The sequence below is a fragment of the Anolis sagrei genome, chromosome Y (assembly GCF_037176765.1).
Source record: "Anolis sagrei isolate rAnoSag1 chromosome Y, rAnoSag1.mat, whole genome shotgun sequence".
NCBI classification, from domain to species: domain Eukaryota; kingdom Metazoa; phylum Chordata; class Lepidosauria; order Squamata; family Dactyloidae; genus Anolis; species Anolis sagrei.
The window spans coordinates 81164867-81192833 of NC_090035.1; the positions used below are offsets into that span (position 1 = coordinate 81164867).

The 27967-nt window shown below is 41.5% G+C and overlaps 1 protein-coding gene across 2 annotated transcripts; it reads left to right on the forward strand.

Moving 5' to 3' along the window:
* On the forward strand, positions 1-27967 carry LOC137095229 (CLOCK-interacting pacemaker-like). Of its 2 annotated transcripts, none has more exons than XM_067461658.1 (4): positions 1-77; positions 20606-20850; positions 22835-22992; positions 24032-27967. In XM_067461658.1, exons 2-4 carry the CDS (start codon positions 20631-20633, stop codon positions 24809-24811), a joined length of 1158 nt encoding a protein of 385 aa, XP_067317759.1. In that variant the 5' UTR covers positions 1-77; positions 20606-20630; the 3' UTR covers positions 24812-27967. The 2 variants fall into 2 exon arrangements, with proteins under 2 accessions (XP_067317759.1, XP_067317758.1); XM_067461657.1 differs by lacking the exon at positions 1-77 and adding an exon at positions 10086-10526.

Below are 27967 nucleotides of genomic sequence, written 5' to 3' on the forward strand. Positions count from 1 at the left end.
GTGCAGAGGGGGCGGGACTTCTATTTGCTGCTGCTTTCCTTTGTGCTTCCCAGCAGAAACCAGTAAGGATCCAGTAAGTAAGTAAATAAGGGGCCATTCCCCTCTTTTTTGGGGGGCTGGTGCATTGAAAAAGGGGTGCTATTCCAGATCTTTCCACCCAACTTTCCTCCAGCTTGGATGTGGTTCAATCCCAGTATTATTATTCCTCATTGAGGACTAGAAGCTTAGGCTTGGGTTTTAAATATGTATCTATAATGCAAAAAATATTATGTTTAACAGATTTGCAAATGTCACTCTCAAGGAATGACACCCCCCACCTTCTCTTTTTGACATTTTTAATATTTTTAAATTTTATATATAGTTAATTTTATATATTTTCAATGTATTATAATATTTTATAATATTTTATATAGTGTATAACATATACATATTATTTAATTTTTATATATTATATTTTATATTTATATTTATATATCTATATATATAGTTAATTTTATATATTTTCAATATTTTATAATATTTTAAATTATATATAACATATACATATTTTTAATTTTTATATATTACAGTTTATACATTTTATACTGTTTTCTATTTTATATAAAATATAAATGTTTATATATTATATTTTATATCTATATAATATTTTGATATATTTTGTATTATATTTTATATCTATAATATTTATATATTTTCAATATATTATAATATTTTATATTGTATATAACATATACATATTGTTTAATTTTTATATATTATAGTTTATATATTGTATAATGTTTTATATTTTATATAAAATATAAATATGTTTATGTTTTATCTATTATATTTTATATCTATATATATAGTCAATTTTATATATTTTCAATATTTTATCATATATTATATCGTATATAAAATATACATATTTTTAATTTTTATATATTATAGTTTATACCTTTTATAATGTTTTATATTTTGTATAAAACATAAATATGTTTATATTTTATATATTATATTTTATATCTATAGTAAATTTTATATATTTTCAATATATTATATAATATATCAATATATTATAATATTTTATATCATATATAAAATATATATATTGTTTAATTTTATATATTATAGTTTATATATTTTATAATGTTTTATATTTTATATAAAATATAAATATGTTTATATTTTATATATAAAAATTAAACAATATGTATATGTTATACACAATATAAAATATTATAAAATATTGAAAATATATAAAATTTGCTATATATAGGTAGATATAAAATATAATATATAAAATTTAATTTTATATCTATATATAGTAAATTTTATATATATTCTATTTTTTATCATATTTTATATTGTATATAAAATATACATATTGTTTAATTTTTATATAATATAGTTTATACCTTTTATAATGTTTTATATTTTATATAAAATATAAATATGTTTATGTTTTATATATTATATTTTATACCGATATAATATTTATATATTTTCAATATATTATAATGTTTTATGTTTTATATAAAATATAAATATTATTTAATTTTAATATATTATTGTTGGTATATTTTATAATGTTTTATATCTTATATAAAATATAAATATGTTTATATTTTATATAAAATATCAATATGTTTATATTTTATATATTACTATATTTTATATCTATATAATATTTATATATTTTAAATATTTTATAATGTTTTATAATTTATCTAAAATATAAATATGTTTATATGTTTATATTTTATCTATTATGTTTTATAACAATAATAGAAATAATATTAATAATAGAAATAACAATATTAATAGAAATAATATTAATAAATAATACAAATAATAATATTAATAGAAATAATAATAATAAATAGAAATAAGAATATAAATATAAATAATAATAAATAATAGAAAGAATAATAATAGAAAGAATATAAAAAGAATAGAAACAAGAGAAACAATAATAATAGAAAAAACCAAAAGTAGAAATAAGATTAATAATAGAAATGATATTAATAATAGAAATAATAACAGAAACAATAGAAATAGAAATAATAATAACAGAAAAAATAATAGAAAAATAGTATTAATAACAGAAATAACACAAACAATAATATAAATAGAAATAATAATAATAGAAAGAATATAAAAAGAATAGAAACAAGAGAAAATAATAATAGAAAAAGAAACAAGAATAGAAATAATATTAATAATAGAAATAATAATAATATTAATAATAGAAATAATAGTAGTAATAATAGAAATAATAACAGAAAAAATATAAATAGAAATAATAATAATAATAATAATAGAATAATAATAATAATAATAATAATAATAGAAAAATAGTATTAATAACAGAAATAACAAACAATAATATAAATAGAAATAATAATAATAGAAAGAATATAAAAAGAATAGAAACAAGAGAAAGAATAACAATAGAAAAAGAAACAAGAATAGAAATAATATTAATAATAGAAATAATAACAGAAAAAATATAAATATAAATAATAATAATAATAATAATAGAATAATAATAATAATAGAAAAATAGTATTAATACTAGAAATAACAGAAACAGTAATAGAAATAATAATATAAATAGAAATAACAGAAATAATATTAATAGAAAGAATATAGAAAAAATAGAAACAAGAGAAACAATAATAATAGAAATAATAGTAGGAATAATAATAATAATAGAAATAACAATAATAGAAATAGTAATATTTATTTGAATATGCATTTTTGCAAAACTAAATCCTGGCTCTTTGTGGGTGGCACATATTCCCATCCCCGTCTGGAGCAAAAGCGGCTCCTCCGGTTTAACACACTTTCTTGCTATTATGTCCCATTTGCACATCTTCTGGCGCAACTGGTTTCCCTATTGCGCAAAACAAAAAGCCAACTGGGGTTGCATTTGCAGTGTAGACTGAATGCAGTTTGGGCCCCGCTCTAAAAGCGACGGAGCCCTGCAAAAGACCTGAAAGGGGGTGCCAAACTGTGTTAACTCTGCAGTGTAGATGCAGTGTAGTTCCGATGAGATGCGGCGCATGGATTTCAGCCAAGGAGACCATCCGTGATCCCCCGGCTTCATTTCCCGGAAGCCACACTCAAACACATGCGTCTATATAATATCCTATGCGCTTTCGTGTCACCTGTCGACTTAAGCACATGGGATAGGTGCAATGTCTTCAAGGTTAATATGAAACATACATTTAGTAGAACATTATGACTGTCATACATGTAGGATCACTACCTTGGGGTTGCAAAATATAATAATAATAATAATAATAATAATAATAATAATAACAACAACAACAACAACAACAACAATAATGTAATCTCTAGGCTGCTATTATTATTATTAAATATAATATAACAACAACAACAATGTAATCTCTACGCTGCTATTATTATTATTAAATAATAATAACAACAATAACAATAATGTAATCTCTAGGCTGCTATTATTATTATTAAATATAATAATAATAACAATAACAATAATGTAATCTCTAGGCTGCTATTATTATTATTATTAAATAATAACAACAACAATAACAATAATGTAATCTCTAGGCTGCTATTATTATTATTAAATATAATAATAATAACAATAACAATAACAATAATGTAATCTCTAGGCTGCTATTATTATTATTAAATATAATAATAATAACAATAACAATAATGTAATCTCTAGGCTGCTATTATTATTATTAAATAATAACAACAACAATAACAATAATGTAATCTCTAGGCTGCTATTATTATTAAATATAATACAATAACAACAACAATAACAATAATGTAATCTCTAGGCTGCTATTATTATTATTAAATAATAACAACAACAATAACAACAATGTAATCTCTCGGCTGCTATTATTATTAAATATAATACAATAACAACAACAATAACAATAATGTAATCTCTAGGCTGCTATTATTATTATTAAATATAATATAACAACAACAACAATGAAATCTCTAGGCTGCTATTATTATTATTATTATTAAATATAACAACAACAACAATAACAATGTAATCTCTAGGCTGCTATTATTATTATTAAATAATAACAACAACAATAACAATAATGTAATCTCTAGGCTGCTATTATTATTATTAAATATAATATAACAACAACAACAATGAAATCTCTAGGCTGCTATTATTATTATTATTATTATTATTATTATTATTAAATATAACAACAACAACAATAACAATGTAATCTTTAGGCTGCTATTATTATTATTATTATTATTATTATTATTATATAACGCCAAGTTCTAAAACTTTGTGTTTTTTGAATACATAATAATAATAATAATAATAATAATAATAATAATAATAATGTAATCTCTAGGCTATTATTATTATTATTATTATTATTATTATACAACACCAAGTTTTAAAACTGTGTTTTTTAACACATTACAATAATAATAATGTACTCTCTAGGCTGTTGTTGTTGTTGTTGTTGTTATTATTATTATTATTACTATTATTATTATTATTATCATCATCATTATTATATAATGCCAAGTTTTAAAACTTTGTGTTTTCTGAATACAATTCAATAATAATAATAATGTAATCTCTAGGCTGTTATTATTATTATTATTATCATCATTATCATTATTATTATATAACACCAAGTTCTAAAACTTTGTGTTTTTCGAATACATTACAATAATAATAATAATAATAATAATAATAATAATGTAATCTCTGGGCTATTATTATTATTATTATTATTATTATCATTATTATTTGAACACCAAGTTTTAAAACTTTGTGTTTTTTGAATACATAATAATAATAATAATAATGTAATCTCTAGGCTGTTGTTGTTATTATTATTATTATTATTATTATTATTATTATTACTATTATATAACACCAAGTTTTAAAACTTCGTGTTTTTTGAATACATAATAATAATAATAATAATAATAATAATAATAATAATAATAATAATTTAATCTCTAGGCTGTTGTTGTTGTTGTTATTATTATTATTATCATTATTATTATATAATGCCAAGTTTTAAAACTTTGTGAGGATGTGATCAATTGTTTCATCGGCTTCCTTGCAGAGTCTACACTATTAATATTAATAATAATAATATTATTAATAATACTATATTGTTAATATTATTAATATTTTTATTAACATTAATAATATTAATATTATTAATAGTACTATATTGTTATTATTAATAATATTATTATTTCTATTGTTTCTATTGTTGTTGTTGTTGTTGTTATTATTATTATTATTATTATTATTATTAGGAATTCTTCATTGGAAGTTCGAGGACCGGTGGTTCTTTCCTAACTTTGGAATATATTCAGTCTGTGAGTGCTTGAACGTGTTGATGCAAATCAGTCTGTGCAGAGGCCCAAACTCTGGCCCAGAGACCATAGGATTCCTCATTGTCAATACATTCTGGTTTTAATTACCACTGTCTTAAATAGGCAAACTCCATGTGTTTTGAATTTCAGTGTTATTTTCTTCATTTGTGGGTTTTGTCGCAGTCTATGCTGTGAACTAGTTTCCCAAAAATTGAAGAATTGCATAAGACATTAAGTAATATTTCACCATTTCAGAGTGGTCTCAGCATTGAGAGTCTGGCTCCATCTATACTGACCATATAACTGGGTTGTTGTAGGTTTTTTCAGGCTATATGGCCATGGTCTGGAGGCATTTTCTCCTGACATTTTGCCTGCATCTATGGCAAGCATCCCTAGATGTAGTGAGGTCTGTTGGAACTGGGAAAAAGGGTTTATATATCTGTGGAATAATGACCAGGGTGGGACAAAGGACTCTTGTCTGCTGGAGCTAGCTGTGAATGTTTCCACTGACCACCTTGATTAGCATTTGATAGCCTGGCAGTGCCTGGGGCAATCTTTTGTTGAGAGGTGATTGGCTGTCCCTGATTGTTTTCCCTCTGCTGTTTTGCTGTTTTTATTTTAGAGTTTTTTTAAATACAGCAAAACAGCAGAGGGAAAACAATCAGGCACAGCCAATCACCTCTCAACAAAAGATTGCCTTTCTATTTAGGGTCATCTGTAGCTGGATGGCCATCTGTCGGGGGGGATCGTCCGGTGTCTTCCTCTCCATCAGAATGGGGTTGGACTGAATGGCCTTAAGGGATCCCTTCCAAACCTAGAATGTTATGATATATCTCATCTATCTATCATATTTGCCTTTCTAGCTCATCTATGACTAGATGGCCATCTGTCAGGAGGGATCGGATGGTGTCTTCCTGGGTTGAACTTGATGGCCTTAAGGGATTCTTTCCAAATCTAGAGTGTTATGATATATATACCTCATTTATGTATCTGTCTTTCATATCTGCCTTTCTAGTCCATCTCTGACTGGATGGCCATCTGTCGGGAGGGATCGGATGGTGCCTTCCTCTCCAGCAGAATGGGGTTGGACTGGATGACCTTTATTGATTCCTTCCAAATCTAGGATTTTATTATATATCTCATCTATCTACCTACCTATCTATCATATCTACCTTTGTAGCTCATCTATAACTGGATGGCCATCTGTCGGGAGGGATCAGATGGTGTCTTCCTTTCCAGCAGAATGGGGTTGGACTGGATGACCTTTATTGATTCCTTCCAAATCTAGGATTTTATTATATATCTCATCTATCTACCTACCTATCTATCATATCTACCTTTGTAGCTCATCTATAACTGGATGGCCATCTGTCGGGAGGGATCAGATGGTGTCTTCCTTTCCAGCAGAATGGGGTTGGACTGGGTGGCCTTTAGGGATCCCTTTCCAAATATACGATTCTATGATTTCGGGTTTGTTTTGGAGGTCAGTGTTGGCCGATGCCTGGGCAGAGACCCCCCATGTGTCTCCATAAAGGGCGCATGGGCTTGGATGGCCATCTGTCGGGAGAGATCGGATGGTGTCTTCCTCTCCAGCAGAACGGTGTTGGACTGGATGACCTTTAGAGATCCCTTCCAAGTCTAGGATTCTATGCTTTCGGGTTTGTTTTGGAGGTCAGTGTTGGGCAGAGACCCCCCATGTGACCCCAGAAAGGGCGCATGGGCTTGGATGGCCATCTGCCGGGAGGGATCGGATGGTGTCTTCCTCTCCAGCAGAACGGGGTTGGACTGGATGACTTTTAGAGATCCCTTTCCAAATCTACGATTCTATGATTTCGGGTTTGTTTTGGACCTCAGTGGTGGCAGATGCCTGGGCAAGACCATGCGCATAAAAGGGCGCATGGGCTGCAGTGGGAGACCTATGTGGCTGAGGCTTGGCCAGAGGTCGGGGTCACTCTCTCTGGCCGGAATCGCCCTTCGTTGTTCCCTACGTGAGCCTTCCCTTTGGGCAATCCTTATGGAACGCCGGCCAGGACAGGCGATGCGCTGCGGTGCGCCCCATTGCCATAGGGATGCCACATGCAGCCTCAGCAAGAAGCCCGGCTGGCGGTGGCGATAGTGGCGCTCTTCCCAATCCGGTTCTTGTTTGTGGGGCGCATCTACACTGAGCAATGGCCTCACATGAACCACCCTTGGCTCAAGGCTATGGCATCCTGGGAGGGGTCGATGCATAACGCATTATTATTTCCAGTGCGCTCTCAAATTTATGCCTTCCCATAGATTAAAGCACTTCCAATTTACATTTCAAATGCGCATGAAGCATCAAACTTGTTGCATTGCACCACTTTGATTCCAATGGTTCACTGCTTCAGGATACTGGGAGTTGTAGTTTGGCCGTGAGCGTATGTACAATGTTGAATAATGCGCGGCGACTGCTACAGAATTCTGGGAGTTGTAGTTTTGCCGTGGGTGCTTCGGGATACTGGGAGTTGTAGTTTGGCCGTGGACGTATGTACAACGTTGGATTATGCGCGGCGACTGCTACAGAATTCTGGGAGTTGTAGTTTGGCCGTGGGCGCGTGTACAATGTTGGATTATGCACGGCGACTGCTACAGAATTCTGGGAGTTGTAGTTTGGCCGTGGGCGCGTGTACAACGTTGGATTATGCGCAGCAACTGCTACAGAATTCTGGAAGTTGTAGTTTGGCCGTGGGCACGTGTACAACGTTGGATTATGCGCGGCGACTGCTACAGAATTCTGGGAGTTGTAGTTTGGCCGTGAGCGTATGTACAATGTTGAATAATGCGCGGCGACTGCTACAGAATTCTGGAAGTTGTAGTTTTGCCGTGGGTGCTTCGGGATACTGGGAGTTGTAGTTTGGCCGTGGACGTATGTACAACGTTGGATTATGCGCGGCGACTGCTACAGAATTCTGGGAGTTGTAGTTTGGCCGTGGGCGCGTGTACAACATTGGATTATGCGTGGCGACTGCTACAGAATTCTGGGAGTTGTAGTTTGGCCGTGGGCGCGTGTACAACGTTGCATTATGCGCGGCGACTGCTACAGAATTCTGGGAGTTGTAGTTTTGCTGTGGGCGTATGTACAATGTTGGATTATGCGCGCGACTGCTACAGAATTTTGTTGCATTGCACCACTTTGATTTCAATGCTTCACTGCTACAGAATTCTGGGAGTTGTAGTTTTGCCGTGGGTTTATGTACAATGTTGGATTATGCACAGCGACTGCTACAGAATTCTGGGAGTTGTAGTTTGGCCGTCGGCCCGTGTACAATGTTGGATTATGCACGGCGACTGCTATAGAATTCTGGGAGTTGTAGTTTTGCCGTGGGCGCGTGTACAATGTTGGATTATGCGCGGCGTGGCTCCACTTTAACTGCTATGGAACCCCTGGGAGTTGTGGTTTTGCTAAGGGCGCATTTACTTCCTCAATACAGAAGGCATCTTGGGAGTTGTAGTTTTACTAAGCGCACATCTGCGCCTCCCGAATTGTATACAGTTTGCGTTCCGGAAAAAAAATCCCAGGGGTTGTAGTTTTAATAAGCACGCATCTACACTACTGAATTATATACAGTTTGCGGTACAGAATGAATACTGGGATTTGTAGTTTTTTTACTAAGCGCACATCTACACTACCGAGCTATATGCAGTTTGTATTAGGGAAGGCATCTTGGGAGTTGTAGTCTTACTAAGAGCACACCTGCACTGTCAAATTATATGCAGTTTGTGTTATGGTTGGAATTCTTGGGAGTTGTAGTTTGCTAAGTGTACATCTACACTGCGAATTATATGCAGTATGTGTTATGGTTGGAATTCTGGGAGTTGTAGTATTATGAGGCACCAGCACTCTTTGTCACAGCAGGCTGAAAACCTTGGCAAACTACGACTCCCAGGATCCCATAGCAGTGTGAGGTCAAACTGCATGTAATTTGATAGTGCAGCTGCAGCCTTAGTGAAACTGTAACTCCCAGGAGCTTAGGGCTATGGGATCCTGGGAGTTGTAGTATTATGAGACACCAGCACTCTTTGTCACAGCAGGCTGAAGACCTTGGCAAACTATGACTCCCAGGATCCCATAGCAGTGTGAGATCAAACTGCATGTAATTTAATAGTGTAGCTGCAGGCTTGGTGAAACTATAACTCCCAAGAGCTTATAGCTATGGGATTCTGGGAGTTGTAGTATTATGAAGCACCAGCACTCTTTGACACAGCAGGCTGAAGACCTTGGCAAACTACGACTCCCAGGATGCCATAGCAGTGTGAGGTCAAAGTGCATGTAATTCAGTCTTAGTGAAACTGTAACTCCCAGGAGCTCAGGGCTATGGGATCCTGGGAGTTGTAGTATTATGAGGCACCAGCACTCTTTGTCACAGCAGGCTGAAGACCTTGGCAAACTACGACTCCCAGGATTGTGAGGTCAAAGTGCATGTAATTCAGTCTTAGCGAAACTGTAACTCCCATTAGCTCAGGGCTATGGGATCCTGGGAGTTGTAGTATTATGAGGCACCAGCACTGTTTGTCACAGCAGGCTGAAGACCTTGGCAAACTACGACTCCCAGGATCCCATAGCAGTGTGAGGTCAAACTGCATGTAATTCAGTCTTAGTGAAACTATAACTCCCAGGATTGTGTAGCAAAGTGGAGCCAAAGGTATATTAATCCTACAAGTGTACACGACGCGGCCTTTGTGCTTGGCTCATGTGTCTCGGTGCATGATCCTGATATAGCCATTGTTCTGCAGCCAGGGAGGTGTGTTCATGCGCAGGCGCATGAGCGGCCTTGAGCCACAGATAAAGATGAATGGACTCCCCCCCCCCCTTTCTGTCCGTGCGTGGATGGCGCTCCACGTGACTTTGATGCTCCTTAACACCCTCCATATTTAGATGCGGCTGCCTTTGTGAGTGAATGGCCCATGTGCCGGCGCACGCAGCAGCAGCATCGCATGGAGAGGTGGGCGTGCTCTCTTTCTCCTCCCTTTTCCCCCACATGCAAACATTCCTGCTCGCCCTTCCCAAACCTCTCATGCTTCCCTTCGCAGTGGGAGGGTCGCTTCTTCTTCCCCGCTGCCGAGCTGAGCGCATGGAGGCGCATTGCTGAGCTAGAAGGGAGTTTTCAGAAGGAAACAGGGTCCCTTTCCTCCCAAAATAGAAGGTATGTTGGGGTCGTTGAGATGTCTTCACAGACTTCCTTGACATACACGATGTGTTCATTTAAGGGCATTTAAGTGGCGCATGAATCCGGTGCGCATACCTTATATTGTGTTAGGGGCTTGTTGCAAGGGTTACTAAGCAGGCTGATTTGTAATTTTTGTGTGTTGTTGTTTGTTGTTGTTTCTTCACAGGCCTCTTGCCATACATGATGTGTTCATTTAAGCGCACTTAAGTGGCGCATGAATCCGGTGCGCATACCTTATATTTTGTTAGGGGTTTGTTGCAGGAGTTACTAAGCAGGCTGGTTTGTAATTTTTGTGTGTTGTTGTTTCTTCACAGGCCTCTTGCCATACATGATGTGTTCATTTAAGGGCACTTAAGTGGCGCATGATTCCGGTGCGCATATCTTTTATTGTGTTAGGGTCTTGTTGCAAGAGTTACTAAGCAGGCTGATGTGTAATTTTAGTGTGTTGAGCTTTTTTCACAGGCATCTTGCCAAACACAGTCTGTTCATTTAAGGGTGCTTAAGTGGCGCATGAATCCAGTGCGCATACCTTATATTGTGTTAGGGGCTTGTTGCAAGGGTTACTAAGCAAGCTGATTTGTAATTTTTGTTTAATATTTGTGTGTTGAGCTTTTTTCACAGGCCTGTTGCCAAACACAATCCGTTCATTTAATGGCACTTAAGTGGCGCATGAATTTGGTGCGCATACCTTATATTGTATTAGGGGTTTGTTGCAAGGGTTACTAAGCAGGCTGATGTGTAATTTTTGTGTAATTTTTGTGTGTTGTGGTTTCTTCACAGGCCTCTTGCCAAACACAATCTGTTCATATAAGGGTGCTTAAGTGGCGCATGAATCCGGTGCGCGTACCGTGTTAGGGACTTTTCATTATATTTGAGATATGAGCCACTTTATAGTCAAACTACAACTCACAGGCCTCTATGGCCAAACTACAACTCCCAGATCCCTATGGCCAGACTACAACTCCCAGATTCCTATGGCCGAACTACAACTCCCAGATCCCTATGGCCAAACTACAACTCCCAGATTCCTATGGCCAAACTACAACTCCCAGATCCCTATGGCCAAATTACAACTCCTAGGGTCCTGTAGTGAAACTACAGTTCCCAGAGTTTTGTAGTCAAACCACAACTCCCAGGCCCCTATGGCCAAACTACAACTCCCAGATCCCTATGGCCAAACTATGACTCCCAGGTTCCTATAGCACAACTATGGATCCCAGTGTCCTATAGCCAAACTACAACTGCTAGGATCTTATAGCCAAATTACGACTCCCCAGGTCCCTATAGACAAACTATAACTCCCAGGGTCCTATCATTAAACTAAGCCTCCCAGTTTCCTGTAGACAAACTACGACTCCCAGGATCCTATAAAAAATTACGAGTCACAGGATCCTATAGCTAAATTGCGACTTCTAGTCTCTTATAGCCAACTTCAATTTCTAGGATCTTATACCAAACTACAACTCCCAGATTCCTATAGCCGAACTACAACCCCCAGGTCCCTATGGCCAAACTACAACTCCCAGAGCCCCATAGACAAACTATGACTCCCAGGGTCCCATAAACTATGGCTCCCATGGTCCTATAGCCAAACTACAACTCCCAGGTCCCTATGGCCAAATTACTACTCCCAGAGTCCCATAGACAAACTATGACTCCCAGGGTCCTATAAACTATGGCTCCCATGGTCCTACAGCCAAATTGTGACTCCCAGGGTCCAATAGTTAAACAACAACTCCCAGTGTCCAATAGCTAAACTACAACTCCCAGGCCTCATAGGTAAGCTACAACCCCCAGGTTTCATAGACAATCTATGATTCCCAGCTACTTCCAGATCCCTATGGCCAAACTACAACTTCCAGATCCCTATGACCAGACTACAACTTCCAGATCCCTATGGCCAGACTACAACTTCCAGATCCCTATGGCCAAACTACAACTTCCAGATCCCTATAACCAAACTACAATTCCCAGGATCCTATGGCCAAACTACAACTTCCAGATCCCTATGGCCAAACTACAGCTCCCAGGATCCTATAGCCAAACTGTGACTCCCAGAGTCCAATAGCTAGACAACAATTAAACTATGCCTCTCATTGTCCTGTGGCCAAACTACAACTCCCAGATCCCTATGGCCAGACTACAACTCCCAGATCCCTACGGCCAGACTACAACTCCCAGATCCCTATGGCCAGACTACAACTTCCAGATCCCTATGGCCAAACTACAACTTCCAGATCCCTATGGCCAAACTACAACTTCCAGATCCCTATGGCCAAACTACAACTTCCAGATCCCTATGGCCAGACTACAACTTCCAGATCCCTATGGCCAAACTACAGCTCCCAGGATCCTATAGCCAAACTGTGACTCCCAGGGTCCAATAGCTAAACAACAACTCCCAGGTTCCCATAAACAAACTGCAAATCCCAGGGTCTTATAGCTAAAACACAACTCCCAGGTCTCACAGCCAAACTACAGCTCCCAGGGTCCTATGGCCAAGTTGTGAAAGTGGAGTCAAGAGGGAGGGAGTGGGGAGGGGGCTTGTACACTGCCAAGTGTGCATAATATGCGCTTGTGCGTGTGTGTGCGTGTGTGTGTGGGTGCCAGGCCTGTGTGGCTCTGTGCGCTCAGTACGTGTGCCGCCGGCGCCGGGGAGCATGCAGGCCCATGTGCCAGGAACAGGCCGTACCATTACGTAAGAGAGGGATTGGACGGAGGAGCCAAACACGCGCACACTGGTGGCACCCCCCCCCCTCCCCTCCGCTTTTGCACACTTCTCCCTCCTGGCACCCCTTCCGACCAGAGGCGTGGTGTCAACAAAAGCACATGGCCCCGGCGGATGACTCTGCCCTTGCGCCCTGCCAAGAAAGGAAAGAAAATATAATGCAACCATCGTATCAATTGCAAACCCCCTCCCCACCCCAAAAGAAACCCCAAAGTGGGAAGGGACCCCCAAAGGCCATCCATTCCAACCCGCTTCTGCTTCCCACTTGTGTTTTTCTTCAAACCGAGGTTTGGTTTAATTGCATTTTCAATTTTTGTACCTATTTTCATTATTATTACTAGCTGTAACCACCGTTGCTGTGGCCAACCTTCCCTCTTTCTCTTCTTTCTTTCTCTCCTTCCTTCCCTCCCTCTTTCCTTCCTTCCTTCCTTCCTTCCTTCCTTCCTTTCTTTCTTTCTTTCTTTCTTTCTCTCCTTCCTTCCTTCTTTCTTCCTTTTTCCCTTTCTTTCTCTCCTTTCTTTCTTCCTTTCTTCCTTCTTTTCTTTCTTTCTTTCTTTCTTTCTTTCTTTCTTTCTCTCCTTCCTTCTTTTTTTCTTTCTTTCTCTCCTTCCCTCCCTCTTTCCTTCCTTCCTTCCTTCCTTCCTTCCTTCTTTTTTTCTTTCTTTCTCTCCTTCCTTCCTTTCTTTCTCTCCTTCCTTCCTTCCTTTTTCCCTTTCTTTCTCTCCTTCCTTCCCTCCCTCCCTCTTTCCTTCCCTCCCTCCCGCCTTCCTTCCTTTTTTCCTTTCTTTCTCTTCTTCCTTCCCTCCCTCCCTCTTTCCTTCCTTCCTTTTTTCCTTTCTTTCTCTCCTTCCTTCCCTCCCTCCCTCCCTCTTTCCTTCCCTCCCTCCCTCCCTCTTTCCTTCTTTCCTTCCCTCCCTCCTTCCTTTTTTCCTTTCTTTCTCTCCTTCCTTCCCTCCCTCCCTCCCTCTTTCCTTCCCTCCCTCCCTCTTTCTTTCTTTCCTTCCCTCCCTCCTTCCTTCCTTCCTTTCTTCCGTCCTTCCCTTTTTCTTTCTTTTTTCCTTCTTTCCTCTCCTTCCTTCCTTCCTTCCTTCCTTCCTTCCTTCCTTCCTTCCTTCCCCCCCCCCCTTTCTCCTTCCTTCCTTCCTTTCTTCCTCCCTCCGTCCCTCCCTCCCTTTGGGGTTCCCCCTCAACTGGATCGTTCTTCCTATCCTTGGGAGCTCAAAATGGGTCTGTCAGCATGGTGGTGTTGCTTTGGGAAACAAAAGGGGGACACTTCTTGGCCAAACCCAGGCATTTGAGGTTGGTCTACACGACCTTTGGGGTTCCCCCTCAACTGGGCAGTTCTCCCTATCCTTGGAAGCAGAAAAATAGGTTTTGTGAGCATTGTACTGAGAACGGTTGTGCTGCTTGGCCAAACCGAGGACATTTAAGGTTGGTCTAGATGACCTTTAGGGTCTCCCCCCCCCCCCAAACTGGACCGTTTTGTGAGCGTTGTACTGAGAATTGTAGTGCTGCTTTGGAAAACAAAAGCAGCACTTAGCCAAACTCAAGACATTTAAGGTTGGTCTGGATGGCCCTTGGGGGTCCCTCTCAACTGGGCAGTTCTTCCCATCCTTGGGAGAAGAAGGATAGCTTTAAACTGGTTTTGGAGGATTGCAGTACTGCTTTGATAAACAAAACACTTAATTAGCCATTCCCAGGACACATGGGGTGGTCTGGATGACCTTTGGCCCCCCCCCTCAATTGGGCAATTGTACCCATCCTTGTTTGCTAAGGGTTGCCTTTCAACAGTATTATGGGGAGTGCAAGTCTGCTTTGGGAAATTGGCTCTCTTCTGTCCACACCCAGGACATTTAAGGCTAGTCTAGATGACCTTTGGGGTTCCCCCTCAACTGGGAGGTTCTTCCCATCTTTGGGAGCGGAAGAATAGCTTTAAACTGGTTTTGGAGCAATGCAGTGCTGCTTTGATAAACAAAACACTTAATTATCCAATCCCAGGACACATGGGGTGATCTAGATGATCTTTGGGGTTCCCCCTCAACTGGGTAGTTCTTCCCATCTTTGGGAGCAGAAGGATAGCTTTAAACTGGTTTTAGAGCAATGGAGGGCTGCTTTGCAAAACAAAATACTTAATTAGCCAATCCCAGGACACATGGGGTGGTCTAGATGACCTTTGGGGTCCCCCTCAATTGGGAAATTATACCCATCCTTGTTCAATAAGGGTTGCTTTTGGGGTTCTCCCTCAACTGGGCAGTTCTTCCCATCTTTGGGAGCAGAAGGAAAGCTTTAAACTGGTTTTAGAGCAATGCAGGGCTGCTTTGGTAAACAAAACACTTCATTAGCCAATCCCAGGACACATGGGGTGATCTAGATGACCTTTAGGGTTCCCCCTCAATTGGGAGGTTCTTCCCATCTTTGGGAAGGAAAGGATAGCTTTAAACTGGTTTTAGAGCAATGCAAGGCTGCTTTGATAAACAAAACAATTATCCAATTCCAGGGCACATGGGGTGGTCTAGATAACCTTTGGGGTCCCCCCTCAATTGGGAAATTATACCCATCCTTGTTCAATAAGGGTTGCTTTTGGGGTTCCCCCTCAACTGGGCAGTTCTTCCCACCTTTGGGAGCGGGAGGATAGCTTCAAACTGGTTTTGGAGCAATGCAGGGCTGTTTTGGTAAACAAAACACTTAATTAGCCAATCCCAGGACACATGGGGTGATCTAGATGACCTTTAGGGTTCCCCCTCAATTGGGAGGTTCTTCCCATCTTTGGGAAGGAAAGGATAGCTTTAAACTGGTTTTAGAGCAATGCAAGGCTGCTTTGATAAACAAAACAATTATCCAATTCCAGGGCACATGGGGTGGTCTAGATAACCTTTGGGGTCCCCCCTCAATTGGGAAATTATACCCATCCTTGTTCAATAAGGGTTGCTTTTGGGGTTCCCCCTCAACTGGGCAGTTCTTCCCACCTTTGGGAGCGGGAGGATAGCTTCAAACTGATTTTGGAGCAATGCAGGGCTGTTTTGGTAAACAAAACACTTAATTAGCCAATCCCAGGGCACATGGGGTGGTCTAGATGACCTTTGGGGTTCCCCCTCAATTGGGCAATTGTACCCATGCTTGCCTGTTAAAGGTTGCCTTTCAAGGGTATTATGGGGAGCCCAGGGTTGCTTTGGAAAGGCAACATTTAAAGACAGACATTTAGGGTTGGTCTAGATGCCCTTTGGGGTTCCCTTTGGCAGTTCCGTCCGTCGTTGAGCATTATGCGCCTGCCCTTCCCTGTCCCTCCCCGTGTTATGTAATGATAGCCCTTGTTGCCAAGCCAGACAGGGAGGCACATGCATGCATGCCTCTTAATCTCCCCGATCTGCCTCTCCCGGGCCCTTCCTTCCTTCCTTCCGCAAGTCGCAAGTCAAGAGGCACATGGAGGCGGCACATGGGGAGCCATGTGTCACAGGCAAGGAAGGCCGCTCCCACTTGCCTGCTTGCCTGCGCGCCCGCCCACCTGGCGCACGATGCAAAGGTGGCATTTGTCGCACACACAGGCGGAGGGAAAAAGGTTTTCATGCGCCATGTGCACTATGCGCACTATGCGCGCCATGCGCCGAGAACCCATAAAGCTCCCCAACAGCCTGGAAAGACCGGTCTATTCACAAAACAAGGTTGCCCTGCACATGTGAGCATGCATGCAAAGCCTCCTTGCCCTTTCCTTCATGCAATGCACTGATGCACCACCTTCATCAAAGCCTTTTGCATTGATTGTTTTTTGCACATCCTCACTGTAAATAAATGCAGTTTCACCCCACTTTCATTGCAATGGCTGTCAAATGCTGGGAGTTGTAGTTCCACAAGGCCTTCTCTTCCAAAGAGAGGAAACTACAGCTCCCAGGAAGCCATCGCATTGAAACTGCATTCGTTCTGCCCTTGGGAAAAACTACAAATCCCAGGATCCGAGAGGAAACTACACTTCCAGGAAGCCGTCGCATTGAAACTGCATTGGTTCTGCCCTTGGGAAAAACTACAACTCCCAGGATCCCATCCCATTGGAACTGCCTTGGTTCTATAGTGTAGATGCGCCCTTAGTGAAAACTACAACTCCCAGGATCCCATTACATTGGAACTGCATTTGTTCTACTGTGTAGATGCAAACTTTCACCCTGCTTTCATTGCAATGCTTGATGCTGTCGAATGCTGGGAGTTGTAGTTCCACGAGACCTTCTCTTCCAAAGAGAGCAAACTACCGATCCCAGGAAGCCATCACATTGAAACTGCATCCGTTCTACAGCGTAGATTCGTCCTTGGGAAAATTAGAACTCCCAAGATCCCATCGCATTGGAACTCCCTTGGTTCTATAGTGTAGATGTGCCCTTAGTGGAAACTACAACTCCCAGGATCCCATCCCATTGGAACTGCCTTGGTTCTCTAGTGTAGATGCGCCCTTAGTGGAAACTACAACTCCCAGGATCCCATCCCATTGGAACTGCCTTGGTTCTATACTGTAGATGTGCCCTTAGTGAAAACTACTACTCCCAGGATCCCATCCCATTGGAACTGCCTTGGTTCTATACTGTAGATGTGCCCTTAGTGAAAACTACTACTCCCAGGATCCCATCCCATTGGAACTGCCTTGGTTCTATGCTGTAGATGCACCTTTAGTGAAAACTACAGCTCCCAGGATCCCATCCCATTGGAACTGCCTTGGTTCTCTAGTGTAGATGCGCCCTTAGTGGAAACTACAGCTCCCAGGATCCCATCCCAGTGGAACTGCCTTGGTTCTATACTGTAGATGCGCCCTTAGTGGAAACTACAGCTCCCAGGATCCCATGACATTGGAACTGCATTTGTTCTACTGTGTAGATGCAGACTTTCGCCCCGCTTTCATTGCAATCGCTCGATGCTGTTGAATGCTGGGAGTTGTAATTCCACGAGATCTTTTCCAAAGAGAGGAAACTACAGCTCCCAGGAAGCCATTACATTGAAACTGCATTTGTTCTACAGCATAGATGCGCCCTTGGGAAAAAGTACAACTCCCAAGATCCCATCGCATTGGAACTGCCTTGGTTCTATACTGTAGATGCGCCCTTAGTGAAAACTACAGCTCCCAGAATCCCATCCCATTGGAACTGCTTTGGTTCTATACTGTAGATGCGCCCTTAGTGAAAACTACAACTCCCAGGATCCCATCCCATTTGAACTGCCTTTGTTTGATAGTGTAGATGCGCCTTTAGTAAAAACTACAGCTCCCACGATCCCATCCCATTGGAACTGCCTTGCTTCTATACTATAGATGCGCCCTTAGTGAAAACTACAACTCCCAGGATCCCATCCCATTGGAACTGCCTAAGTTCTATAGTGTAGATGCACCCTTAGTAAAACTGCAGCTCCCAGGATCCCATCTCATTGGAACTGCCTTAGTTCTATAGTGTAGATGCGCCCTTAGTAAAAACTACAACTCCCAGGATCCCATCCAATTGGAACTGCCTTGGTTCTATGCTGTAGATGCGCCTTTAGTGAAAACTACAACTCCCAGGATCCCATCACATTGGAACCACCTTGGTTCTATACTGTAGATGCGCCCTTAGTGAAAACTACAACTCCCAGAATCCCATCCCATTGGAACTGCCTTGGTTCTATAGTGTAGATGCGCCCTTAGTGGAAACTACAACTCCCAGGATCCCATCCCATTGGAACTGCCTTGGTTCTATATTATAGATGTGCCCTGAATAAAAACTACAGCTCCCAGGATCCCATCGCATTGGAACTGCCTTAGTTCTATAGTGTAGATGCGCCCTTAGTAAAAACTATAACTCCCAGGATCCCATCCAATTGGAACTGCCTTGGTTCTATGCTGTAGATGCGCCTTTAGTGAAAACTACAACTCCCAGGATCCCATCACATTGGAACCGTCTTGGTTCTATACTGTAGATGCGCCCTTAGTGAAAACTACAACTCCCAGAATCCCATCCCATTGGAACTGCCTTGGTTCTATAGTGTAGATGCGCCCTTAGTGAAAACTACAGCTCCCACAGTCCCATCACATTGGAACTGCCTTGGTTCTATAGTGTAGATGCGCCCTTAGTGAAAACTACAGCTCCCAGTATCCCATCACATTGAAACTGCCTTAGTTCTATAGTCTGTAGACAGTCCACGTTTTGCAGACGTATACAGGGTTGGGAGGACAATAGCTTTATCAACAAGCACCTTGGTCTCCCTACGGATATCCCAGACCTCAAACACTCTCTGCTTCATTTGGGCGAATGCTGCACTTGCAGAGCTCTGGTAGTGTTATCTTTCAGTGTCAGTGTTGACTTTTGTGGACGTCTGTAGACAGTCCATGTTTTGAAGGCTTATAACAGGGTTGGGAGGACAATGGCTTTGTAAACAAGCCATTGTAAACAGGTGTTCCAGTCCTCAAACGCTCTCTGCTCCATTCGGAAAAATGCTGCACTCGCAGGGCTCAGGCGGTGTTGCATTTCAGTCTCAATGTTGACATCTGTAGACAGTCAACGTTTCGCAGGTTCATAGCAGAGTTGGGAGGAAAATAGCTTTATAGGCAAGCTCATTGGTCTCCCTATGGATGTCCCGATCCCCAAACACTCTCTGCTTCATTCGGAAGAAAGCTGCACTCACAGAGCTCAGGCAGTGTTGAATTTCAGTGTCAGTGTTGACGTCTGTAGACAGTCAACGTTTCGCAGGTTCATAGCAGAGTTGGGAGAACAATAGCTTTATAAAAAAGCCCCTTGGTCTCCCTACGGATGTCCCGATCCCCAAACACTCTCTGCGTCATTCAGAAGAATGCTGCACTCGCAGAGCTCAGGCGGTGTTGAATTTCAGTGTCAATGTTGACGTCTGTAGACAGTCCACGTTTTGCAGGTTCATAGCAGGGTTGGGAGGACAAAAGCTTTACAAACAAGCCCCTTGGTCTCCCTACGGACGTCCCGATCCCCAAACACTCTCTGCGTCATTCAGAAGAATGCTGCACTTGCAGAGCTCAGGCGGTGTTGAATTTCAGTCTCAATGTTGACATCTGTAGACAGTCTACGTTTTGCAGGCGTATAGCAGGGTTGGGAGGACAATGGCTTTGTAAACAAGCCCCTTGGTCTCTCTACGGATGTCCTGGTCCTCAAACACTCTCTGCTTCATTCGGAAAAATGCTGCACTCGCAGAGCTCAGGTAGTGTTGTCTTTCAGTGTCAATGTTGAATTTTGCAGACGTCTGTAGACAGTCCACGTTTTGAATGCATAGAGCAGGGTTGGTGTTGAATTTCAGTGTCGATGTTGACTTTGAAAACACTTACGAAAACAATAACCAGTTATTTCTTGCTTTCCAGAGGAGCGAGGAAGCGTTGCGCCGCCATGCCTTCGGAGCAGGGCCCTCCGCCCCAGGGGCCTCCATCCAAACCAGCCAAGGAGAGAAGCAACCATGCGGCCGCTGCCGTGGGGCTCCCAAAGGCATCCGGACGGGCCCCCAAAGGACCTGGGGCCCCTTTCATTGCCAAGGCAGCTCAAGGGAAGAATGGCACCACTGCGGGCAGGGGCCCCGCCAGCGAAACGGAAAAGGACTCCGGTTTTTCAGGTAGAAGAGAAGGAACTTTTAGTTCCATTGCGTGTCCTCAATACATGTTATTATATATGTAGAATTGCAAAGCACCCACCCTTCCACATTCTAATCATTATTGCACAGTTCCTCATGCCAATGCATTGGTGAACGGACGGATAAATGCAGAACGATCAATGATAACTGATAGCGGAAGACACAGGTGAATAGAGAGATGTATGGATGAATGGGTGGGTGGAGAGGTGGATTGGTGAATGGATCGATAGAGAGATAGAGAGATAGAGATACCGGTAAATAGAAATGTATTGATGAATAGATGGATGGATGGGTGGGTGGGTGGGTGGATGGATAGATAGATAGATAGATAGAGAAAGAGACAGGTGAATAGAGAGAGGGATAGAGAAAGAGAAGTGTATTGATGAGTGGATAGATAGATGGATAGAGAAAGACACAGGTGAATACATAAAGAGATAGAGAAAGAGAGAAATGTATTGGCGGATGGATGGATAGAGAGATAGAGATACAGGTGAATAGAAATGTATTGATGAATAGATGGGTGGGTGGGTGGGTGGGTGGGTAGATGGATGGATGGATGGATGGATGGATAGATAGATAGATAGATAGATAGATAGATAGATAGAGAAAGAGACAGGTGAATAGAGAGAGGGATAGAGAAAGAGAAATGTATTGATGAGTGGATGGATGGATGGATAGATGGATGGATAGAGAAAGACACAGGTGAATACATACAGAGATAGAGAAAGAGAGAAATGTATTGGCGGATGGATGGATAGAGAGATAGAGATACAGGTGAATAGAAATGTATTGATGAATAGATGGGTGGGTGGGTGGGTGGGTGGGTGGGTAGATGGATGGATGGATGGATGGATAGATAGATAGATAGATAGATAGATAGATAGATAGATAGATAGAGAAAGAGACAGGTGAATAGAGAGAGGGATAGAGAAAGAGAAATGTATTGATGAGTGGATGGATGGATGGATAGATGGATGGATAGAGAAAGACACAGGTGAATACATACAGAGATAGAGAAAGAGAGAAATGTATTGGTGGATGGATAGATAGAGAGATAGAGATACAGGTGAATAGAAATGTATTGATGAATAGATGGATGGATGGATGGATGGATAGAGAAAGAGACAGGTGAATAGAGAGAGGGCTAGAGAAAGAAATGTATTGATGAAAAGATAGATAGATGGATGGATGGATGGATGGAGAGAGAGAGAGAGAGAGAGAGAGGTGAATAGAGAGGGATAGAGAAAGAGAAATGTATTGACAAATGGAGAGATAGATAGAGACACAGGTGAATAGATACAGAGATAGAGAAGAGAAATGTATTGATGAATGGATAGATGGATAGATAGAGAGAGAGAGAGAGAGAGAGACAAAGAGAGAGAAAGAGAAATGTATTGGATGGATGGATGGAGAGATAGAGATACAGGTGAATAGAAATGTATTGATGAATGGATGGATGGATAGGTGGATGGATAGATAGATAGATAAAGAGGTGAATAGAGAGAGGGATAGAGAAACAGAAATGTATTGACGAATGGATAGATAGATAGATAGATAGAGACACAAGTGAATAGATACAGAGATAGAGGAATGTATTGGTGGATGGATGGATAAATGATCAGATAGATGCACTGGTAGATCAATAGATAGATAATAAGGAAAGACAAGTGAATGGATAAGGAGAGAAATGTATGGTTGAATAGATGAATGGAGAGGTGGATCAATAAGCAGATGATAGAAAGACTATAAGTGGAGAGCTAGAGAGATGGAGAGAGAGAGAAATGTCTTCTGAGTTTCCTTAAGGCAGTGGGAATTATTGTAAAGTTTTCCCAAAGAGGGGAGAGAGAGGGCAAGGCGGCATTCTCTGCGCAGGAGTGTGCCATTAGAAAACCATACGTAATAGATGCACTAGTTTTCCCACTGTAACCGGCTGCCTCCTCTCCTCTCCATTGCCTCCTATGCGCAGACGTAAGCTCAGAGTACCTGAGTGCCGTGGACCCGACCGATACGGAGGATCCGTCGCTGTTGTCGTCGTTGTCGTCGTCGTCTCCGAAGGCGCTGGCGAAGGGACCCTTCCCCGGAATGGCCCCCGTTTACATTGTCAAAAACGTCATCCTCAAACAGGTAGCTTTTGATGTATTGCTGAAGGCTTTCATGGCAGGAATCACTGGGTTGTTGTAGGTTTTTTCAGGCTATATGGCCATGCTCTAGAGGCATTCTCTCCTGACGTTTTGCCTGCATCTATGGCAAGCATCCTCAGAGGGAGTGAGGTCTGTTGGAACTAGGAAAAAGGGTTTATATATCTGTGGAATGACCAGGGTGGGACAAAGGACTCTTGTCTGCTGGAGTTAGGTGTGAATGTTTCAGCTGACCACCTTGATTCGCATTTGATGGCCTGGCAGTGCCTGGGGGAATCTTTTGTTGAGAGGTGATTAGATGTACCTGATTGTTTCCTCTCTGTTGTTTTGCTGTTGTAATTTTTGAGTTTTTTAATATTGGTAGTCAGATTTTGTTCATTTTCATGGTTTCCTCCTTTCTGTTGAAATTTTCCACAGTTGAAACATTCACACCTAGCTCCAACAGACAAGAGTCCTTTGTCCCACCCTGGTCATTCCACAGATATATAAGAAGTTTATTGAATATATTTTAAAAGCGGTAGCAGTAAAAGAAAACTCCATAAAAATAGGTAAATCCAATTAGGTAGAAAGATAAGCAAAAACAAAAAGTCCAGGAAATTAATCCATCAGAGTTCATGAAAACAAATACAGAAACTTCCAAGGTAATACTCCAAAACTTGAATCATGAATCAGAAAAGGCTCTTTACACATGAATTTATCCAAGGCAAGGCTTCCAAGGACAGGAAAGATGTCTTGACTCAGTTTCCAACATTGCTTCGTCTGACTACAGATTCCGTAGTTGGCACTTTTACCCCCTAATCTACTCTATATCCCAAGCGGCCAGGAACGGATTTCGTTTCAGCCTTGACTTTGTTATCAATCTCTCTCTCAACCTGGCAGAACGCCTGATAGATTGCTTTGTTTGCCTGTACTGATTAAAAACATGCCTTCTATCTACTGGCTCATTGATTTGTGCAACTGTCCCATGTTGAGTACATGTATTCTGCTGTTGTCGTTTCGCTGACTCCAGACTCTTTTCTCTGCAGCAACTGGATTCCTCCTCGCCGGGCTCCCCGTTTTTGACTTGGAGCGGTCAGCACCCGATGGACGCCTCCGTGAGTTCGGCCGCCCACATCCTGCTCATCCAGCCGCCGGTGTCGTCCTCCTTGAAGCCCCTTTTGTCCGGCCCGAAGCCCGCTTCCTCCAAGGAGGCTTACTTGCCCATCCTCAGCGCCTTCCCCAAGATCGCTCCCCATCCGGGGCCGGACGGGGCCAAGAAGAACAAGCGCTTCTGCCTGGAGGATTCCTGGACCTCGTCATCTGAGGCAAAGGACGGGGAGCAGGTTCCTCTGGAGACCCACAATGCCGTGAGCTCCTCCACCGGCTCGGACAGCAAAGCCGAAGGACGGATGATCTCCCGGGCTTCCAAGAAGTTGGGCTCGAGCAGCGCCGGGAAGCAGCGCCGCTTCCACAACACGGTGGAGATCCTCCGCAAGTCTGGGCTACTTGGCATCACGCTGCGAACAAAGGAGCTGATCCGGCAAAACAACGCCACGCAGAGGGAGCTGGCCGAGCTACGGGAGCAAGCCCAGCTCCTCTGCGAGGCCGTCCAGAGCAACGAGGCCGGGGCTTGGACGCGGCTGCAAGAGGCCATGGACCGCTCGGCCGCTTATTGGGCCAAAAAAGGCAACGGCAATGCCAACACGAGACAAAGCAAAGAGTCCGAAGCGCAGGGCTCCGATCCCAATCCGGACGAGGCCTCGACACCGGCGGACTCGCCCATGAACCTGACTCTCACGCCGGACATTTCGGCGCCTTTGCCTTGACCCCTGCTGTTGCTTCCTCTCCGGACGAGGGGAACGTCACGTCACCGATTCCTCGAGATTGAGAAAATGGTCTCTGCGATCATTGCAGCGGCAACGACCACCCCTTTGCCCCTCTTTCTGGGCAAGGCTTTGACTGCTGGGTGCCGTCTTAGTTGCAGATGACCGCCGTTAAAGGGTCGCCTCCAAACGAGAGGAGTCAATGATTCCTTGATGATTAAGATAAGAGCGTCACAGCACCGATTCCTCGAGATTGAGAGTGTGTGATCATTGCAGACATTGACCGCTGGGTGCCGGGTGACCGCCATTAAAGGATCGCCTCCAAACGAGAGGGGTCACTGACTCCTTGATGATTAAGATAAGAACGTCAAGGCACCAATTCCTTGAGATGGAGAGAATGGTTTCTGTGGTCATTACAGCAGCTTTATGGGCAAGACTGACTGCTGGGTGCCGTCTTAGCTGCAGATGACCGCCATTAGTCTCCAAACAACAGGAGTGTTAGGTCACCGATTCCTCGAGATCGAGAGGATAGTTTCCATGGTCATTGCAGCAACAAGACTTTGACCGCTGGGTGCCAGGTGACCAGCATTAAAGGATAGTCTCCAAATGAGTCTATGAGCATTAAGGCATGAATTATTGATTTTCGTGGTTGTCACAGCAGAAATAGACCACCTCTTGCCCCTCTTTATGGGCAAGGTTTTGACCACTGGGTGCCAGGTGACCATCACTGAAGAATAGTCTCCAAATTAGATGAGTCACCTGATTCCTTGATGATTATGATAAGAGCATCACGTCACCGATTCCTCGAGATTGAGATAATAGTTTCCATGATCATTGCAGCGGACCTTTATGGGCAGGACTTTGACCACTGGTGCCAGATGACCGCTGTTAAAGTGTTGCACTCCAGACCAGGAAAATCCCCTCTGACTTTAAACACCACACAGTTGAGTAGAAATGCAACCCGTTTATTGAAAATAATTTTTAAAAAAGTAAAAGTAAAAAAGCACTTTGAAGGAATAGGTAAATCCAATTAGGTAGGAAGATAAGTCGGAACAAAATGGACCAGGGAATTAGTCCATCAAAGTTCTTGATGATTATGATAAGAGCATCAGATCACCAATTCATCGAGATTGAGAGAATAGTTTCCATGATCATTGCAGCTGCCCTTTATAGACAGGACACTGACCGCTGGGTACCAGATGACCGCTGTTAAAGTGTTGCACTCCAGACCAGGAAAAGCTCCTCTGACTTTAAACACCATACAGTTGAGTAGAAATGCAACCCGTTTATTGAAGATAATTAAAAAGCAGTAAAAGTAAAAAAGCACCTTAAAGGAATAGGTAAATCCAATTAGGTAGGAAGATAAGCCGGAACTAAATAGTCCAGGGAATTAGTCCATCAAAGTTCTTGATGATTATGATAAGAGCATCACGTCACCGATTCCTCAAGATTGGGAGAATAGTTTCCATGGTCATTGCAGCAGCCCTTTATGGGCAGGACTTTGACCGCTGGGTACCAGATGACCGCTGTTAAAGTGTTGCACTCCAGACCAGGAAAAGCCCCTCTGACATTAAACACCACACAGTTGAGTAGAAATGCATCTTGTTTATTGAAAATAATTAAAAAGTTGTAAAAGTAAAAAAGCACTTTAAAGGAATAGGTAAATCCAATTAGGTAGGAAGATAAGTCAGAACAAAATAGTCCAGGGAATTAGTCCATCAAAGTTCTTGATGATTATGATAAGAGCATCACATCATCGTACCAGATGACCGCTGTTAAATTGTTGCACTCCAGACCAGGAAAATCCCCTCTAACTTTAAACACCACACAGTTGAGTAGAAATGCAACCTGTTTATTGAAAATAATTAAAAAGCAGTAAAAGTAAAATGCACTTTAAAGGAATAGGTAAATCCAATTAGGTAGGAAGATAAGTCGGAACAAAATAGTCCAGGGAATCAGTCCATCAAAATTCATGAAAAGGCAGAAACTTCTATAGTAAAATCCAAAAAAACTGGAAACATGAATCCAAGGCACTTAAAAACATAATCATAAAAACCAAGAATTAAAACCATGAATCAAAAGCACTTAAACATGGATCTTTCTAAAGCAAGGTTTCCAATGAACAGGGACGAGATCTTGACTCCAAACAGTGCTTCATCTGACTACAGATCCTGTACTTGGGACTTTTATCTCCTCGTTAAGCTATGTTCCAAGCGGCCAGAAATTGGTTTCGCTTTAGCCTTGAATCCCTTATCTCTATTTCTCTGAGCCTGGCAGACTGCCCGAGCCACTGATTTGCTTTCCTATTTTGACTAATCACATCCCGTCTATCTATTTGCTCATTAACTTCTGCAGCTGGGCCAGGTGCCGAGCTGTTCTCAAGCTCCAAATCATGGGAATTCTCTGGGAGCAATTCAGGGAGCACACCATCATCCCCACACCCTTCAGGGACATTCTCATGAGAAAATACACTTTGAACATGGGTCTCCTGGTCATTCTCTGCATCAGTATCATTAGAAACACCATTACCTTCATGAAGCTCATTGTCATCATTCCCCACATGCAAAGCACCCTGATCCTTAAACACAACAACAGGCTGAGCTCCGACATAAAGGATAGTCTCCAAATGAGAGGAATCACCGATTCCTTGATGATTAAGAGTTTCTTCTTTGTTCTGTCTGTGAAATGCGCACATGTAGGTTTTAACCATGCACAGCAATTCGGAACATTCTAGCTCTTAATAGAGTTTTAGGCGATGCCCCGCCCATCCTCCCAATGATATATATAAGCCCATGGGCGGGGCTACGCCTTAGTTCCTTTTTCCGCACCAGCAGCAGCACAGGAATTTTGCTCTCCCTCGTTCGCACCGATTCCTTGAGATTGAGGGAATGGTTTCTGTGGTCATTGCAGCTGCTTACCTCTCTTATTGACCGCTGGGTGCAATTTGAGCTGCAGATGACCACCATTAAAGGATAGTCTGTAAACGAGAGGAGTCATGGATTCCTTGATGATTAAGATAATATTCATTGACATCGAAAGAATGGTTTCTGCCCATCAAGAGAGCCTTTGACCACTGGGTTCCATTTGATAAGCAAGTCTTGACCGCTGGGTACAATTCAAGCTGCAGATGACCACCAATAAAGGATAGTCTCTAAACGA

Bases quoted from the DNA above. Each gene is read 5' to 3' on its own strand.
- LOC137095229 (XM_067461657.1), top strand. From the start codon at position 10,288: ATGTGCCGGCGCACGCAGCAGCAGCATCGCATGGAGAGGTGGGCGTGC. The intron at 10,527-20,605 runs GTATGTTGGGGT...CTTGCTTTCCAG, and splicing joins CTTTCCTCCCAAAATAGAAG to AGGAGCGAGGAAGCGTTGCG. The intron at 20,851-22,834 runs GTAGAAGAGAAG...TCCTATGCGCAG, and splicing joins AAAGGACTCCGGTTTTTCAG to ACGTAAGCTCAGAGTACCTG.